This window comes from Neofelis nebulosa, chromosome 4 (genome assembly GCF_028018385.1).
Source record: "Neofelis nebulosa isolate mNeoNeb1 chromosome 4, mNeoNeb1.pri, whole genome shotgun sequence".
Classification (NCBI taxonomy): Eukaryota; Metazoa; Chordata; class Mammalia; order Carnivora; family Felidae; genus Neofelis; species Neofelis nebulosa.
In genome coordinates this window covers 1691122-1706995 of record NC_080785.1, presented here as the reverse complement: position 1 = coordinate 1706995, position 15874 = coordinate 1691122, and the positions used below count along the sequence as shown (strand labels likewise).

General features: G+C 49.1%; 1 protein-coding gene and 1 long non-coding RNA gene across 8 annotated transcripts in view; one reads left to right on the top strand and one right to left on the bottom strand.

Moving 5' to 3' along the window:
• Nucleotides 1-314: 314 nt before the first annotated feature.
• Nucleotides 315-14491, bottom strand: LOC131508665 (uncharacterized). Of its 4 annotated transcripts, none has more exons than XR_009260082.1 (6): nucleotides 14286-14491; nucleotides 13303-13425; nucleotides 8577-10018; nucleotides 8367-8469; nucleotides 1446-1568; nucleotides 315-951 (listed from the first exon to the last, which is right to left on the bottom strand). It is a non-coding gene; the product is annotated as an uncharacterized LOC131508665 (long non-coding RNA). The 4 variants fall into 4 exon arrangements; XR_009260084.1 differs by lacking the exon at nucleotides 8367-8469 and adding an exon at nucleotides 7126-7218; XR_009260081.1 differs by lacking the exon at nucleotides 8367-8469.
• A 76-nt stretch (nucleotides 14492-14567) lies between these two features.
• The window catches only part of UBE3C (ubiquitin protein ligase E3C), a 122899-nt gene continuing 121592 nt past the window's right edge, over nucleotides 14568-15874 (top strand). For all 4 annotated transcript variants that reach the window (XM_058723642.1, XM_058723641.1, XM_058723643.1 and 1 more), the window contains exon 1: nucleotides 14568-14989. In XM_058723642.1, coding sequence (XP_058579625.1) covers nucleotides 14924-14989 — 66 coding nt within the window. In that variant the 5' untranslated portion in view covers nucleotides 14568-14923. The remainder of the gene's footprint in view (nucleotides 14990-15874) is intronic.

Here is a 15874-nt window from a genome sequence, read left to right as displayed (position 1 = left end):
ATGACTCCAAGGTGGCCCCAGGCCCTGCGCAGGCCTGGAGGTGTGGCTACATCTCACTTAGCCCCTGGGTTGAGAGGGCACCGTGGGCACCACGGCCCCTTCTCAGTCTCTGGCCTTCAAACCAGGGGCGCCTGGGTGGCTCAGTCAGTTGAGCGTCCGACTTCGGCTCAGGTCATGATCTCACAGCTCGTGAGTTTGAGCCCCGCGTCGGGCTCTGTGCTGACAGCTCAGACCCTGGAGCCTGCTTCGGATTCTGTGTCTCCCTCTCTCTCTGCCCCTCCCCTGCTTGTTCTCTCTCTCTCTCTCTCTCTCTCTCTCTCTCTCAAGAATAAACATTTAAGAAAATTCAAACCAGGTGAATGTCTTTGTAGCAGAGCAGACACAGACACACAGCCCTCCAGCCCCACCAGCACCTCCATCTGGAAACCTCTGGAACTGACTAGAAATTGGCTCTGGAATCTTTTCTGGAGAGCTTGTGTATCAGGGTCTGAGTACCATAAATGGCAGTGCTAGGATCCAGCTTGACAGCTTTGCCTGGTGCCAGACCCACGATCCTGGCCTTGTTCACGCTGCACAGACCAGATCTGTCCTAGTGCCGTATTGCTGCCTGGCAAATTACCCCAACATCTAGTGACTTCAAACGATGAACATTTAGTATCTCGGTGTCTGCGAGTCAGAAATGTGGGAATGGCTTAGCCTGGTGGTTCTCCCTCAGGGTCTCTTAGGAGCTTGCAGTCAAGATGGTTCTCATCTGAAGGCTCAACCGTGGCTGGAGGGGCCATTTCCAAGATGCCACCCTCTTCTGGTTGTTGGCCAGAGGCCTCAGTTCTCTGTATTAACCGTATCTTTTATCTTCTGTGTTCTGATACTTTGACATCTGGGGCCTCGCGACCCTGGAGGACTGCCCTCCCAGGGTTAGCCACTCCTCATCGACGGTGAACACTTGCCCACCTGTGAGCGCATTTCACAAATGCAAACCAACCAGTGTGGAGCCCATACCCCTACCACCCGCTCTACTTGGCCCTCACACTCTGGGCCACCACCCACCTACCCTAACCACCCCAGAGCAAGGTCCCAACAACCGGGGGCAGCTCCTACCTCTCAGAGCCCACCTATGTCACTCAAACCAGCCGATCCTAAGCCTATGCACCCTGCCTCGCCCACTCCTTCCTGCAGAAACCACAGTAAAAGCTCTCACCCCCACCCACCCCACAGCTCTTGATTTGCTTTAGTGCTTCTCATGGGGCCCCCATGGTGTGTTGAGCCCCCTCCTCTTGGGATCTAGTACACTATCTTTTCACTTGACGGTTTTCTCCCGGTCTGTTGGCCTCACCACACCTGAATAATAAAGCCCGCTAGACCAGACACCCAGCCTGGTTCTTTCCATCCCTTGCAAACACTCATTACATGCTGTTGCACACATTTCTGGTAGCTGGAGGATTCACCTGCTTAGATCTTGTTGGAGTTACAGCTGACTGCTGTGGGGTCTGGCTGCACACGGAGAGCTCTGAACAAGGCCTGCGTGTTTCTGGATTTTCCTTCAGGCTCACTGCTGCTTAGAGCCTTGGCTGTTAAATGAACACCTTGTATCAGAAGAGATTTACTACTCTAACTATATCTGTATCTCAATTTAATGAAAATGTTAAGGATACTTTGATGGTCTTGTGCCAGTGTAATTTTAAGTAAAATGTCTTCATTCTTTGGCAGCAGGGGCTGCCTTGATGTTCAACTATTGGAAAGTACTTAAGTGAAGGGCTCTTTACAATATTGTCTTTACAACATCGGCGTGTTTTACAGCATTTTTTCCCCAGAGTAAACAAAAAATGTTACTGGAAATATCTGAGGCAAAGCCTCATCAGTGCTGCTAGAAATTAAACCCTGGCTGACTGCAGATTATGAAGCAATGTATCTTAGGGGTAAAACGCAGGACTTTGAAGTCACACGGTGACTATACAGCTGAACCCCAGCTGTGTGCAGACCAGCTGTGAACCGTGCCAGTAGATGTGGAAGACAGCGTTTACCTCGTAGGATTTGCCGTGAGCAGTGCGTTCGTGGAAGAATCCACATGGCACACGGTGTAATGCCTGATGGAGACTGAGCGTTCGACAAATAATAGTTTTTGCTTTCTGCTGCTGTGTTTATACACTCCAGCGCTTAGTTATTTGTAGGTGACTTTGAACAGAAGTTTGTGTTTCTCTCCAGAACACGGTGCACTTGGAGATGAAATACTTTTGCTCAGCTTTGCCCGGACAAGGTGCTCGGCCAAGGCAATGTGGAGCATTCACGGTTGCGGCCTCCTGTTTCCCACATGGTGACGGGCTACCAAACACACTCTGAATTGTCTAACCTTTATAAATGACTAAAATGATGATGATGATGATGCATAAAAATAGTACCACTAAAACGTTAACAGTGTATTATCAGTACTTGGCCTTTTGATATTGCTTAATGTTAAACTTTCTTTTTTGTCCTATGGATTTAGTGAAATGCCCTTGGAGTACACATATTTAGTACTAACAATAGTCTACGATAACCAGGGTTGTTCAATATACTCGAATCACCAAAATACAGATCTCAAGAGCCATCTGGGCCGGGCCTGTGCGTCAGCCCCGGAGGCCTTTCACCAGCTTGGCTAGTGAAGTTGATGAAGTCACAGGACTCACCCAAAGTCACTCAGCTATGGATGGAGGGGGCTGGGATCCAAGCGAGTAGGGGCAGGCCCCCGGGTGGGCGGGGCCGGGGCCCAAAGTGGGCGGGGCCAGGACCCAAGTGAGTCAGGGCAGGCCCCCCCCTGTGGGCGGGGCCAGGACACCAGTGGGTGGGGCTAGACCCAAGTCAGCTTCTGAACCACGCTTTACTACAAGAAAACATGTTGGGGCGCCTGGGTGGCGCAGTCGGTTAAGCGTCCGACTTCAGCCAGGTCACGATCTCGCGGTCCGTGAGTTCGAGCCCCGCGTCAGGCTCTGGGCTGATGGCTCGGAGCCTGGAGCCTGTTTCCACTTCTGTGCCTCCCTCTCTCTCTGTCCCTCCCCCGTTCATGCTCTGTCTCTCTCTGTCCCAAAAATAAATAAAAAACGTTGAAAAAAAAAAATAAAAAAAAAAAAAAAAAAGAAAACATGTTAAATTATATTTTCCTTTGAAAGCGGAAAGCGTGCCTGGATATTTGTGCACATCGTTTAACCCGTCAGTGACAACACGAACGTTTTACTGAAGAACACTGCCATCTGTGCAAGGCAACTGGAAAGCGTGAGATACAGGCCATTTTGCCTTGGGGGCAGTCCAGGTTTTAGCAGAAACAAATACATGAATAATTCATAGTCCGTAATGTTAAAGAGCTTTCTGATAAACAGAAGGAAAGGTAAATGCAGATGAACGCAGAGCCCAGTTGTGAAATCAGAAGCTTTGCTTCCTGCCCTGCTGGGCACAGGACCTGCCTCCCGTTCTGTGCGCCCCCGCCTGCTTCTGGTCCTACAGCCCCAGCCTCTTGTGCATTCACTTCCTGGTCGCTACTTTTAAGGTACAAAGTCACGGCTGATGACCAGACGCATGAGCCAGGGCTTTGGGGAGTAATTTTATGCCTAGAGCACATGGCGTCGCACGGTGCTGACCGCAGGTTTCAGCAGGATGGCACTCAGCTCAGGGCCCGTGCAGCTGACCGCGTGCCAGCTGTGTGGCCATCTCTCCTGCAGCAGGGGAAGCGATGTCTGTCCTGGGCCACACGAAGTTGTTGCTTTTCTGATTCATTTGTTTGTTTAAGTAGGCTTCCCTCCCAGCGTGGAACCCAACGCAGGTCTTGAACTCATGACCCTGAGATCAAGGCCCGAGCTGAGATCCAGAGTCAGACGCTTAACCTACTGCGTCACCCGGGCGCGCCGTGGCCACGCGAAGTTTTGGCCTTGCTGGGTAATCACAGCTGATGGTGGGTTTGCCCAGGTGCAGATGTCATGTGTGATCGAGGGTCCTGGTGGGGACTTCCAGGTGGGGACATGTTAGGTGTGGAGGGACAGTGGCTGCAGGGTACCTCCAGAGGGAACTCCGCCATCCCAGGGCGGCCCTCCCAGTACCTTCAGCTCAGAATCTCCAGTGGATGCACCGTGGGATAGACAGAGACTTCCCTAGTTGACGGGCCACAGGCCAAAGCAGGACCCAAGGCCGCTATGGCACAAACTCGAAAACTCCCAAGTCTCAGGGACACCGGTGCGGGAGATGCGGCTCAGGTGGAGAGAGACAAGGGATGGGAGAGAAAGGCCACCCAAGTCAGGCCGGCCCCGCCACAGATTTGTGACGTTTTCAAGAGGCGGGTGTCCTGAGTGCTGCTTTCCGAAAGGGAGAGCGGGCCCAGGTCAAACTCCCATTCCTCTGGAGGTGCAGACAAAGGGCACAGTTCTGGTCTCCATGGGAACTGAGCACTCTGGGCACGGATTCCAGAAGGCCGGCAGAGAGGAGGCCCGTGTTTGTGAACCTAAAACCTTAAGCTACCTGCGTGGGCAATGCCATCCACCCCTGCGGTGGTCCCCTGCACACTCTGGATTTTCTTTCATCTCCACAGGCCTTCTGGTTCCCCTTCTGACTTCTCTGAGCCAGGAGCCACTTAGAATGTGTTGTTGAAGTTCCACATATGTGGCTTTCCCAAATTTTCCCTGTCGAAGATTTCTTTTTTTAACGTTTATTTTTGAGAGACAGAGAGAGACAGTGTGAGCAGGGGAGGTGCAGAGAGAGAGGGAGATGTAGAATCCAAAGCAGGCTCCAGGCTCCGAGCTGTCAGCACAGAGCCTGACATGGGGCTCGAACTCATGAGCCGCGAGATTATGACCTGGGCTGAAGTTGGCTGCCCAACTGACTGAGCCCACCAGGCACCCCTTCTCTGTTAAGGATTTCTAATTTCATTCCACTGTGGCCAGAGAACACATTTTGAATGATTTCTGTCCTTCTGAATGTACCAAGATTATGTTTATGGCTAGCAAATGGCCTGTCCAGAGAATGTTCCACGTGCACCAGAGAAATACGCGTTTCTGCTGCTAACCATGGGCATTTTCGGTCAGTTTTTGCATACTTTAATTTCTTTGGACTTTACTCTTGCAAAGCAATTTAATTTTTTGACTTTACTTCCCCTAGAATATAATGGAAGAGGAGTGTATATGCAAATGTAGGGCATTTTATTGTTGCCATTGATGTCCAGGACTGCCCCGCCCCCCTGCACAATTCATATGTTGATATCCTAACCCTCGCTGTGAAGCTGGTAAGAGGTGGCGCCTTTGGGGGTGATTAAGTCAGGAGAGCTGAAACCTCATTGATAGGATTAGTGCCCTCAAAAAGGGAACGCCACAGAGCCCCTCACCCTCCTGCTTTGGGGGAGCAAGAGAAGGTGCCATCCGTGAACCAGGAAGCAGTTCTTATCAGACATCAAACTGGCTGGGCATCCATCCTCCAGAACCACGAGACACAAAGTTCTGTGGTTCGGAAGCCACGCAGTCTGTGGTATCTGTTACAGCAGCCTGATGTACAACGAAGCTTTTCCTGAGAAATTTATCGTTCAAATCATGGTGTGCACAGAGAGCATATGTATCTACATGTTAAAGAATGATACCTAAGGGGGAGCCCGGGTGGCTCAGTCGGTTGAGCTGCCGACTTCGGCCGAGGTCATGATCTCACGGTTCCTGACTCCAGGCCCCGCGTCGGGCTCTGTGCTGACAGTCTGGGACCTGCTTTGGATTCCGTGTCCCCCCCTCTCTCCGCACCAACCCTGCTTGTGCTCTGCCTCTCTAGCTCTCAAGGGTGAATACACATTAAATTTTTTTTAAAAAAGGAAAAGAATAACAGCTAAGGAAGCACCCCAGGGGAGACCATGCAGGCTGAGAAACGTTGCCAGTATCTGGGAAGTTACTGACCAGGGAAAGAAAGAAACTTCCTTTCTTTTTTTTTTTTAGTTTATTTATTTGAGAGAGAGAGAGAGAGAGCGAGAGGGCATGCACCACACATGCTCATGCAAGCTGGGGAGAGGCAGAGAGAGGGAGAGAGAGAATACCAAGTAGGCTCTGCGTTGTCAGCACAGAGCCCAACGCAGGGCTTGAACTCATGAACCCGGAGATCATGACCTGAGCCGAAATCAAGAGTCGGATGTTTAACCAACTGAGCCCCACCTCAACCAAATTTTCTGTGTATTTCTTTCTAGTTTTATTTGCTGGAATCCTTTCGTATTTTATTAGTGGAAAATCTTGATGTGATCACTTCATTGCATGAGTTCTGGTTAATTCTATGGACAATGCGGTTGGAAGTTATTTGGAACGGTAAATGGAGAAAGGAGTGAATTTTCTGCCTTGGGTGTATAATGCCCTCGGTGTTAATGAATGCTCTCCTTGGACGCATTCCAGAGTCTCTGGGGCCAACATCTATGTGGCTCGGCAGCCCCAGGATGACCCCAAAGGAAAGGGCGGATATCCTCTGGGGACAGCAAGGAACTGACCCTATCAGATGTAAGCCTGCTGACCTGTAACTCAGCCACACCATATCACAGAAAGAACTCATCCCTGTGTGTGAGAATGCTCTTGCAGCAGAATCTGTAACAACAAAATGGCATCGACCTTGGCATCAAATAGTAGGGAGACAGCTGATAAATTATGGTCCATCCAAACAACGAAACCCTAAGTAGCCAATACAACTGATGTGGCAGATTTCTTTTTTTTTTTAATTTTTTTTTTTTCAACGTTTATTTATTTTTGGGACAGAGAGAGACAGAGCATGAACGGGGGAGGGACAGAGAGAGAAGGAGACACAGAATCGGAAACAGGCTCCAGGCTCTGAGCCATCAGCCCAGAGCCTGACGCGGGGCTCGAACTCACGGACCATGAGATCGTGACCTGGCTGAAGTCGGACGCCTAACCGACTGCGCCACCCAGGCGCCCCTGATGTGGCAGATTTCTAAGTACTGCCATGGAAGGTGTCCATGCTGCATTTTGGTATCAAAACAAAAACAAAAACAAAAACAAAGCTGTTGGGGGCTGAGGGGGTAATATGATCTCTTTCAAAAACAGAACGATGCTACACAGTGTGGCACACGGATTAATGGCCCTCCCCGCAAAGGTGTCCACGTCCTAATCCCCAGAACCTGTGAATGTGTTACCTTACCTGGCAAAAGTGACTTTGCAGGTGTGGTTAGAGATCTCGAGACGGGCTGAGTATCCTGGATTATCCGAGTGGCCCAGCGTAATCACGGGCGTCCTTAGAGAAGGAGGGAGGACGGTCAGTCAGGAGATGAGAGGACAGAGCAGAGGTCAGGGTGATGGGCTTGCTGGACGGGGGCACCAGCCAAGGGTGTGGGCACCCCTGGGAGCTGGAAAAGGCAGGTCAATGGATTCTCCCCTGGAGCCTCCAGAAGGAACCAGCCCTGTAGACACTTTGATTTTGGCCCAGTGCGACTTCTGACTTCCAGGACGGGGAGGTAATAAATTTGTGTTGTTGAAGCCACTAAGTCTTTGGTAATTTGTTAGAGCAGTGACAGGAAACTAAGCCAGATGGAGCGTCTCAGAGGTAGGAGCAGGACAGTGCGGGGCAGATGGAAAGTTTCACTTATTCCTCTGCTTACGTTGGTACTGTTTTGATTTTTTTAAATAACTAACGTGTGACTATTCTAAATAATAAATCCTTACAATGAAAAGAAAACCGATGGGCACCAAACGTTTGAATTGTGAGGTAATCGAGACAGGAAAGTGTGCGCGAGGGGAGAAAGCTCCCAGTGGCTTCCTGGTGGAGGAGGTCTTTCTTTCTCTCCTTCTACAGGCTGCAGAAGAGCTTCTGAAACAACGTGTGATTTTCCACTAGGATCTTCAGAAAAACTGCAAAGGGCCTCATAAGCCTCCAAAAACAATAGCTTGAAAATATATCACGTATGTTACGTTAGATTCATGTGGAGGAGAATAGAAGAAAGCAGAAATTGGGAGGAATACGTATCTTCCGATGGAGTATAAAACGCCCAGGGCTTTTTCAACGCTGATCGTTGTTTGTCATTCAAGAGTTTTATTGTTTTCCGCCATATTTAAGAATTCTATTTTGAGGGGCGCCTGGGTGGCTCAGTCGGTGAAGCGTCCGACTTCAGCTCAGGTCATGATCTCGCGGCCCGTGAGTTCGAGCCCCGCGTCGGGCTCTGGGCTGACAGCTCGGAGCCTGGAGCCTGCTTCGGATTCTGTGTCTCCCTCTCTCTCTGACCCTCCCCCGTTCATGCTCTGTCTCTCAAATAAATAAACGTTAAAAAAAAAATTAAAAAAAAAAAGAATTCTATTTTGAGATACAGATTCACAAGAAGTCGCAAAAATAGTACAGAGATGTCCTCTATACCCTTTACCCAATTTCCCATCATGGTTGTATCTTACCTAATTATAGGACAATGTCCAAACCAAGCGGCTGCTGACACTGGTGTGGTGTGTACTCATGGTTCTGTGTCATCTTATCCCACGTGGATTCATGTGACCAGCACTGACCAGGACACAGAGCCCATCTGCCACTACAGAGACTCCCTCCTGCTGTCCCCGTGTAGTCCCACCCTCCTCACCTTTCCATCCCCAACCCTCACGGCTACTAACCTAGTCTCTGTCTGGCTCCATGATTTTGTCATTTTGCCAAAAAGACGGAATCATCCTTTATGCATGGGATCTCTGGGAGTGGCCTTTCCATCCATCCAGCATCATCCCGAGAGCACCGGTGCCCTGTGAGTCAGTGGATTCTTTCATCACTGCTGAGTCACATCCGAGGTGTAGACGCACCACACGTGGACTGACCACCACCCTTTGGAGGATATTTTAGTTGTTCCTGGATTCAGTTGATAGAAAAAGCTGACGTGAACATTTACGTATACATGTTACGCGGACATAAATTTTGATTTCCTGGGATAAATGTGCAGGAAGACAAGTGCTGGGCGTGCACGGTAAGCATTGTTTCTTTTTTTTTTTTTTTAAAAAAAGAAATGATCGAGGTGCCCAGGTGGCTCAGCAGGTTGAATGAAACGCTCTTGATTTTGGCTCAGGTCATGATCTCATGGTCATGAGATCGAGCCCTGGTCGGGCTCCACGCTGGGCATGGAGTCTGCTTGAGACTCTCTTTCTTTCTCTCTCCCTCTGCCACTGTCCCCCACTTGCACTCGAAGTTTAAAAAATAAATTAAACAAACAAATAAATAAATAAAAGAAAAAAGCAACGACCGAACTCTTTCCTAGAATGCCTGTAACACTTTCCATATGGGAGGTTGGGCTTCTCCACCTCCCTGCCAGCATCTGGTGTTGTCAGTATTTTGCACGTTAGCTGTGTAACAGTTATGTGATTTTAACCTACCTTTTTCCATTGTCTTTTGGTAATCATCAATTTTAATGCACAAATATTTGGGAGCCTATTATACAGCACTACACTAGGCCCCCAAGTGAGCTAACTGGCTCCTTAGCTCTCGAGGAGGTGCAGTCTAGAACAGAAAGTAGGACCATTCACGAAGTGAACCAGAATCACGTTCGTTGTCTCAGGCGTCAGGTTTCAGGATCAGCACACACGGTGGGGAATCTTTCACAGTCCAGTTTATCCTTGAAAACTATTGTTAATTTTTGTAGGGTGATAATGATATAACGATGTCTTACCCCCCCCCCCCCCCCCTTTTAAGAGATACATACTGACATATTTACAGATGAAATGATGTCTGGAGTTTGCTTCACAATAATGGGGAGAATGGTTAATGGATGGGGCATGAGTCACACAAGTGGCCATAAGGTGACAATCACTGAAGCTAGCTGATGGGTAACAAGAACTGATTATACCATTTTATACTCTGCAGTAGGCTTGAAATTTTCTACTTAACAAGTATTTTGGGGGCACCTGGGTGGCTCAGTCGGTTGAGCATCCGGCTTCGGCTCAGGTCATGATCTCGCGGTCTGTGAGTTCGAGCCCCGCGTCGGGCTCTGTGCCGGCAGCTCAGAGCCCGGAGCCTGGTTTGGATCCTGTGTCTCCCCCTCTCTCTGCCCCTCCCTCGCTCATGCTCTCTTTCTCTAAATTCCTAAACACCCACACTCTTCCAAAACTCAATCAGGAGGAAATAGAAAGCTTGAACAGACCCATAACCAGCGAAGAAATTGAATCGGTTATCAAAAATCTCCCAACAAATAAGAGTCCAGGACCAGATGGCTTCCCAGGGGAGTTCCACCAGACGTTTAAAGCAGAGATAATACCTATCCTTCTCAAGCTATTCCAAGAAATAGAAAGGGAAGGAAAACTTCCAGACTCATTCTATGAAGCCAGTATTACTTTGATTCCTAAACCAGGCAGAGACCCAGTAAAAAAGGAGAACTACAGGCCAATATCCCTGATGAATATGGATGCAAAAATTCTCAATAAGATACTAGCAAATCGAATTCAACAGCATATAAAAAGAATTACCCACCATGATCAAGTGGGATTCATTCCTGGGATGCAGGGCTGGTTCAACATTCGCAAATCAATCAACGTGATACATCACAGTAAGAAAAGAAAAGATAAGAACCATATGAGCCTGTCAATCGATGCAGAAAAGGCCTTTGACAAAATCCAGCACCCTTTCTTAATAAAAACCCTTGAGAAAGTCGGGATAGAAGGAACATACTTAAAGATCATAAAAGCCATTTATGAAAAGCCCACAGCTAACATCATCCTCAATGGGGAAAAACTGAGAGCTTTTTCCCTGAGATCAGGAACACGACAGGGATGCCCACTCTCACCGCTGCTGTTTAATATAGTGCTGGAAGTTCTAGCATCAGCAATCAGACAACAAAAGGAAATCAAAGGCATCCAAATTGGCAAAGATGAAGTCAAGCTTTCGCTTTTTGCAGATGACATGATATTATACATGGAAAATCCGATAGACTCCACCAAAAGTCTGCTAGAACTGATACATGAATTCAGCAAAGTTGCCGGATACAAAATCAATGTACAGAAATCAGTTGCATTCTTATACACTAACAATGAAGCAACAGAAAGACAAATAAAGAAACTGATCCCATTCACAATTGCACCAAGAAGCATAAAATACCTAGGAATAAATCTAACCAAAGATGTAAAAGATCTGTATGCTGAAAACTATAGAAAGCTTATGCAGGTAATTGAAGAAGATATAAAGAAATGGAAAGACATTCCCTGCTCATGGATTGGAAGAATAAATATTGTCAAAATGTCAATACTACCCAAAGCTATCTACACATTCAATGCAATCCCAATCAAAATTGCACCAGCATTCTTCTCGAAACTAGAACAAGCAATCCTAAAATTCATATGGAACCACAAAAGGCCCCGAATAGCCAAAGTAATTTTGAAGAAGAAGACCAAAGCAGGAGGCATCACAATCCCAGACTTTAGCCTCTACTACAAAGCTGTCATCATCAAGACAGCATGGTATTGGCATAAAAACAGACACATAGACCAATGGAATCGAATAGAAACCCCAGAACTAGACCCACAAACGTATGGCCAACTCATTTTTGACAAAGCAGGAAAGAACATCCAATGGAAAAAAGACAGTCTCTTTAACAAATGGTGCTGGGAGAACTGGACAGCAACATGCAGAAGGTTGAAACTAGACCACTTTCTCACACCATTCACAAAAATAAACTCAAAATGGATAAAGGACCTGAATGTGAGACAGGAAACCATCAAAACCTTAGAGGAGAAAGCAGGAAAAGACCTCTCTGACCTCAGCCGTAGCAATCTCTTACTCGGCACATCCCCAAAGGCAAGGGAATTAAAAGCAAAAGTGAATTACTGGGACCTTATGAAGATAAAAAGCTTCTGCACAGCAAAGGAAACAACCAACAAAACTAAAAGGCAACCAACGGAATGGGAAAAGATATTTGCAAATGACACATCGGACAAAGGGCTAGTATCCAAAATCTATAAAGAGCTCATCAAACTCCACACCCGAAAAACAAATAACCCAGTGAAGAAATGGGCAGAAAACATGAATAGACACTTCTCTAAAGAAGACATCCGGATGGCCAACAGGCACATGAAAAGATGCTCAACGTCGCTCCTCATCAGGGAAATACAAATCAAAACCACACTCAGATACCACCTCACGCCAGTCAGAGTGGCCAAAATGAAGAAATCAGGAGACTGTAGATGCTGGAGAGGATGTGGAGAGACGGGAACCCTCTTGCACTGTTGGTGGGAATGCAAATTGGTGCAGCCGCTCTGGAAAGCAGTGTGGAGGTTCCTCAGAAAATTAAAAATAGACCTACCCTATGACCCAGCAATAGCACTGCTAGGAATTTATCCAAGGGATACAGGAGTACTGATGCATAGGGGCACTTGTACCCCAATGTTTATAGCAGCACTCTCAACAATCGCCAAATTATGGAAAGAGCCTAAATGTCCATCAACTGATGAATGGATAAAGAAATTGTGGTTTATATACACAATGGAATACTACGTGGCAATGAGAAAGAATGAAATATGGCCTTTTGTAGCAACGTGGATGGAACTGGAGAGTGTGATGCTAAGTGAAATAAGCCATACAGAGAAAGACAGATACCATATGGTTTCACTCTTATGTGGATCCTGAGAAACGTAACAGAAACCCATGGGGGAGGGGAAGGGAAAAAAAAAAAAAAAGAGGTTAGAGTGGGAGAGAGCCAAAGCATAAGAGACTGTTAAAAACTGAGAACAAACTGAGGGTTGATGGGGGGTGGGAGGGAGGGCAGGGTGGGTGATGGGTATTGAGGAGGGCACCTTTTGGGATGAGCACTGGGTGTTGTATGGAAACCAATTTGACAGTAAATTTCATATATTAAAAAATAAATAAATAAATAAATAAATTAAAAAAAAAATTTTTTTTAAGTATTTTTAAGAAATGTTTCAGGGATGCCTGGGTGGCTCGGTCTGTTGAGCATCTGACTCTTGATTTTGGCTCAGGTCATGATCCCGGCATCGTGGGATTGAGCCCTGTGTTGGGCTCTGCGCGGAGTGTGGAGCCTGCCTGGGATTTTCTCTCTCTAAAAAAAAAAAAAAAAAAAAATCTAAAAATCCTTGAAAATCTTTCAGAGGAATCACATCCTGCTAAGCTGTGTTTCCTTCCCTCCAGCGTGGGGCGGATGACTAATTCTCCAGCGGAGCCCCAGGTGAAGTAGTTGGCTCGCACGATGGGCCACATGACAAACCGCGGTGTTCCCGCCGCCAGTGGTAGGTGGAAGTAAGACCAAATGAGGAACGGCAACGCGGGGTTTTGTTAAAGAGCACCCTCTTCCGTGCCCACGTTCTCAGCCAACTAGAAAATATGAAAAACACCCAGCAGGTGGAGGCCACACACCTTAATTCCCAGCGAAGATGACACTGGACAACCAGGCTTGGTGTTCACATCGGTTGGGCTTGTCTGCTCCTCACTCTTGGTCTAGACCTTGGAAGAATTTATCTGAGGCCAAACCTGAGAACTCTGGGAAGACACACTTAATGAGGGTGCATACTGATATCACCAATAGTTTTAATTTTTTCTCCTCTGACAGGTCAAAAAAAAAAAAAAGCATGTTTTATTTACAAAGTCTGTAAAATTTCAAATTTGGTAAAAGTTGAGTATTTTTGATGAATCAAGGATCTCTTGACATATCACAGTAAGTGGTAGAATGAACATTCTTCCGGTGGCTTTCAACGTTTTTCGATCCTAACTTAGAATAAAAACACACACTATATTGTGACCTCATTGATAGTGTGTGTGTGCGCGTGTGGCAGGATTTTTCAAACTGCTATCGAAGCCCATTAGCGTGTCGAGAAACGTAGTTAGCGCTTTGTGGCCAGCGTTAAAAAAAAAAAAAAAAAAAAAGATCCACATTCCACACAGTAATGAAAACCACTGGCTTGTAGATTTTCGGTTTCAGTCGTGTGTATAGGATTAGATTCACGTATAAGTATGTGTACATACATTTGCGAATGTGACAGGTGCATGTGTATGTACGTGTGGACACGGCACGTACGGGACATGTACTTGCACGTATGCGTATGAAGGACACGCGTGACCTTGGTCACAACCTGAAATGTTTGCACGCTGCGCGGGCATTAAGTTATCTAATGAGGCCGTTTCTCTCGGTGTCACATCGGTCAAGTCCGGCCTCAGACCGAAAGCCACCAGCCCGCTTCCCGGCAAGGCGCACAAGCCACCCCCGAGTTCAGCCGCGGGGTGCGGGCGCCCACCGGTCCCCCGTACCTGTCCTGGGAGTGCTCGCGGCGAGGGACCCCTCAGCGCCTCTCGCGTGGCCCCGGCCCCCACCGCCCCTCCCCGCCCCCGGCCCCGCCCCTCACCTACGCGCCCCGGCCGCAGAGCCCGGTCACCGCGGCACCTTCCCACGCTTCAGCGCGCCGGCGACGGGAGCGCGCACGCTGCCCGGCTCCGGAGAGCGCCGCGGCGTCGGCGGCGGGTGCGCGCACGCTGGCGGGGACAGGGGAGCGCCGCGGCGTCGATAGCGGGCGCGCGCACGCCGGCGGCCCGCGGGGTGGAGGGCGTCGGCCTCGGGCGCGCGCGCGCAGGCGGGACCGCGCACGCCAGCCCCGGCCGGCGGCCATCTTTCCTCCCGGCGGCTGCTCCCGGTGCAAGTGCGGGGTCTGCGGCCCTGCCGGCGCCCTCGGCCTCGGCCGGAGCAGTGGGGAGGCGTGGATGAGGGGGGAGGTGAGGCGGAGCCGCCCCCCCCCAGTGTCGCCGCCTCCCCCACCCGAGGGCAGGTCGGGCGGGCAGAGCCCCCTGGGCGGGCTCGGGGTCGCTCCCCGCTGCGGCGTAGTCCTCCCCGCAGGCGACCCCTCCTCTCAGGAGACCCCTCCCCGCGGGAGACCCCTCCCCTCGGAGACCCCTCCCCGTAAGAGGCCCCTCCCCCGCGGGAGCCCGCCCCGCCCGCCCCGCTGCTCTCAGGGTCGGGGGCTCCTCCCAGATGGGATAAGCTGTAAAGATGTTTAGTTTTGAAGGGGATTTCAAAACGAGGCCCAAGGTGTCCCTCGGAGGCGCCAGTAGGAAGGTAAGAGCGGCCTGTGTGTCTGCGGCGTCTCGGGCCCTCCGGGCGGGCGGCCTGCGTCGGGGATCCGGGCCCCCGGAGGCGGGCGGGGGGCCGCGGGGCCGGCCCGCTGCGCGGCCACCTGCTTCTGATGCGCTAAAGCGGGTCTGATGAGGAAAAGGGCTTTGTAGACGGGAATCGCCGGTGATCTGCGCTCCTTAGGTTCCAGACACTGCAAGGATGCTGAAGGCGGACAGCCCTTTGAATCCCGGTGGTGACAGAACTCGGGCAAAGGACATAATGTTTCTGTTTAAAATGAGCTCTCGCTACTCTCACCCTTGACTTCTGGTAGCGGTTGCTTTCAGAATCCACCACCTAAGGGGTGGTTTCTGTTGTAGGAAGTGGCCAGGATGTGTCTGTTAATGTCAACAACCTCTGAAATCCAGGCGCAACTCCTCGCCGGCCACGTGTTTGGATCCGAGGCTGTGTGGATTATTCTTCACCAGCTTTCTGGAAGGAGTGCGGGGACACTCTGGGACCGTTGGTCATACCATTATTCTTACAATTGTTTAGAGTGAGGGGGAGCAGGCTCCGGCTATCCTGCTGCCCTCTCTGATGACCGGCGGCTATTGGTTCAGCGGAACTGCCAACAGATAGGTGCCAGTGCTGTTTCATTCCCTTGTTTCTCACCATTTCTCCTCTGTGCCGGTTCATGGGTCCCTTTTCTGCCTGCTTAGGTTTTAAAGGTTCAAAATAAAAATCTGGCCCCCGTGCTTGAAGTGTTTGAAAAGTTTAAATGAATCGAATTAGTTGATTATTTACTGAAGAATTTTTTAAACGTCTTTTACTTTATTTTTTATTTTGTTTACTTATTTTAAAATAGTTTTTAATGTTTATTTGAGAGAGGGA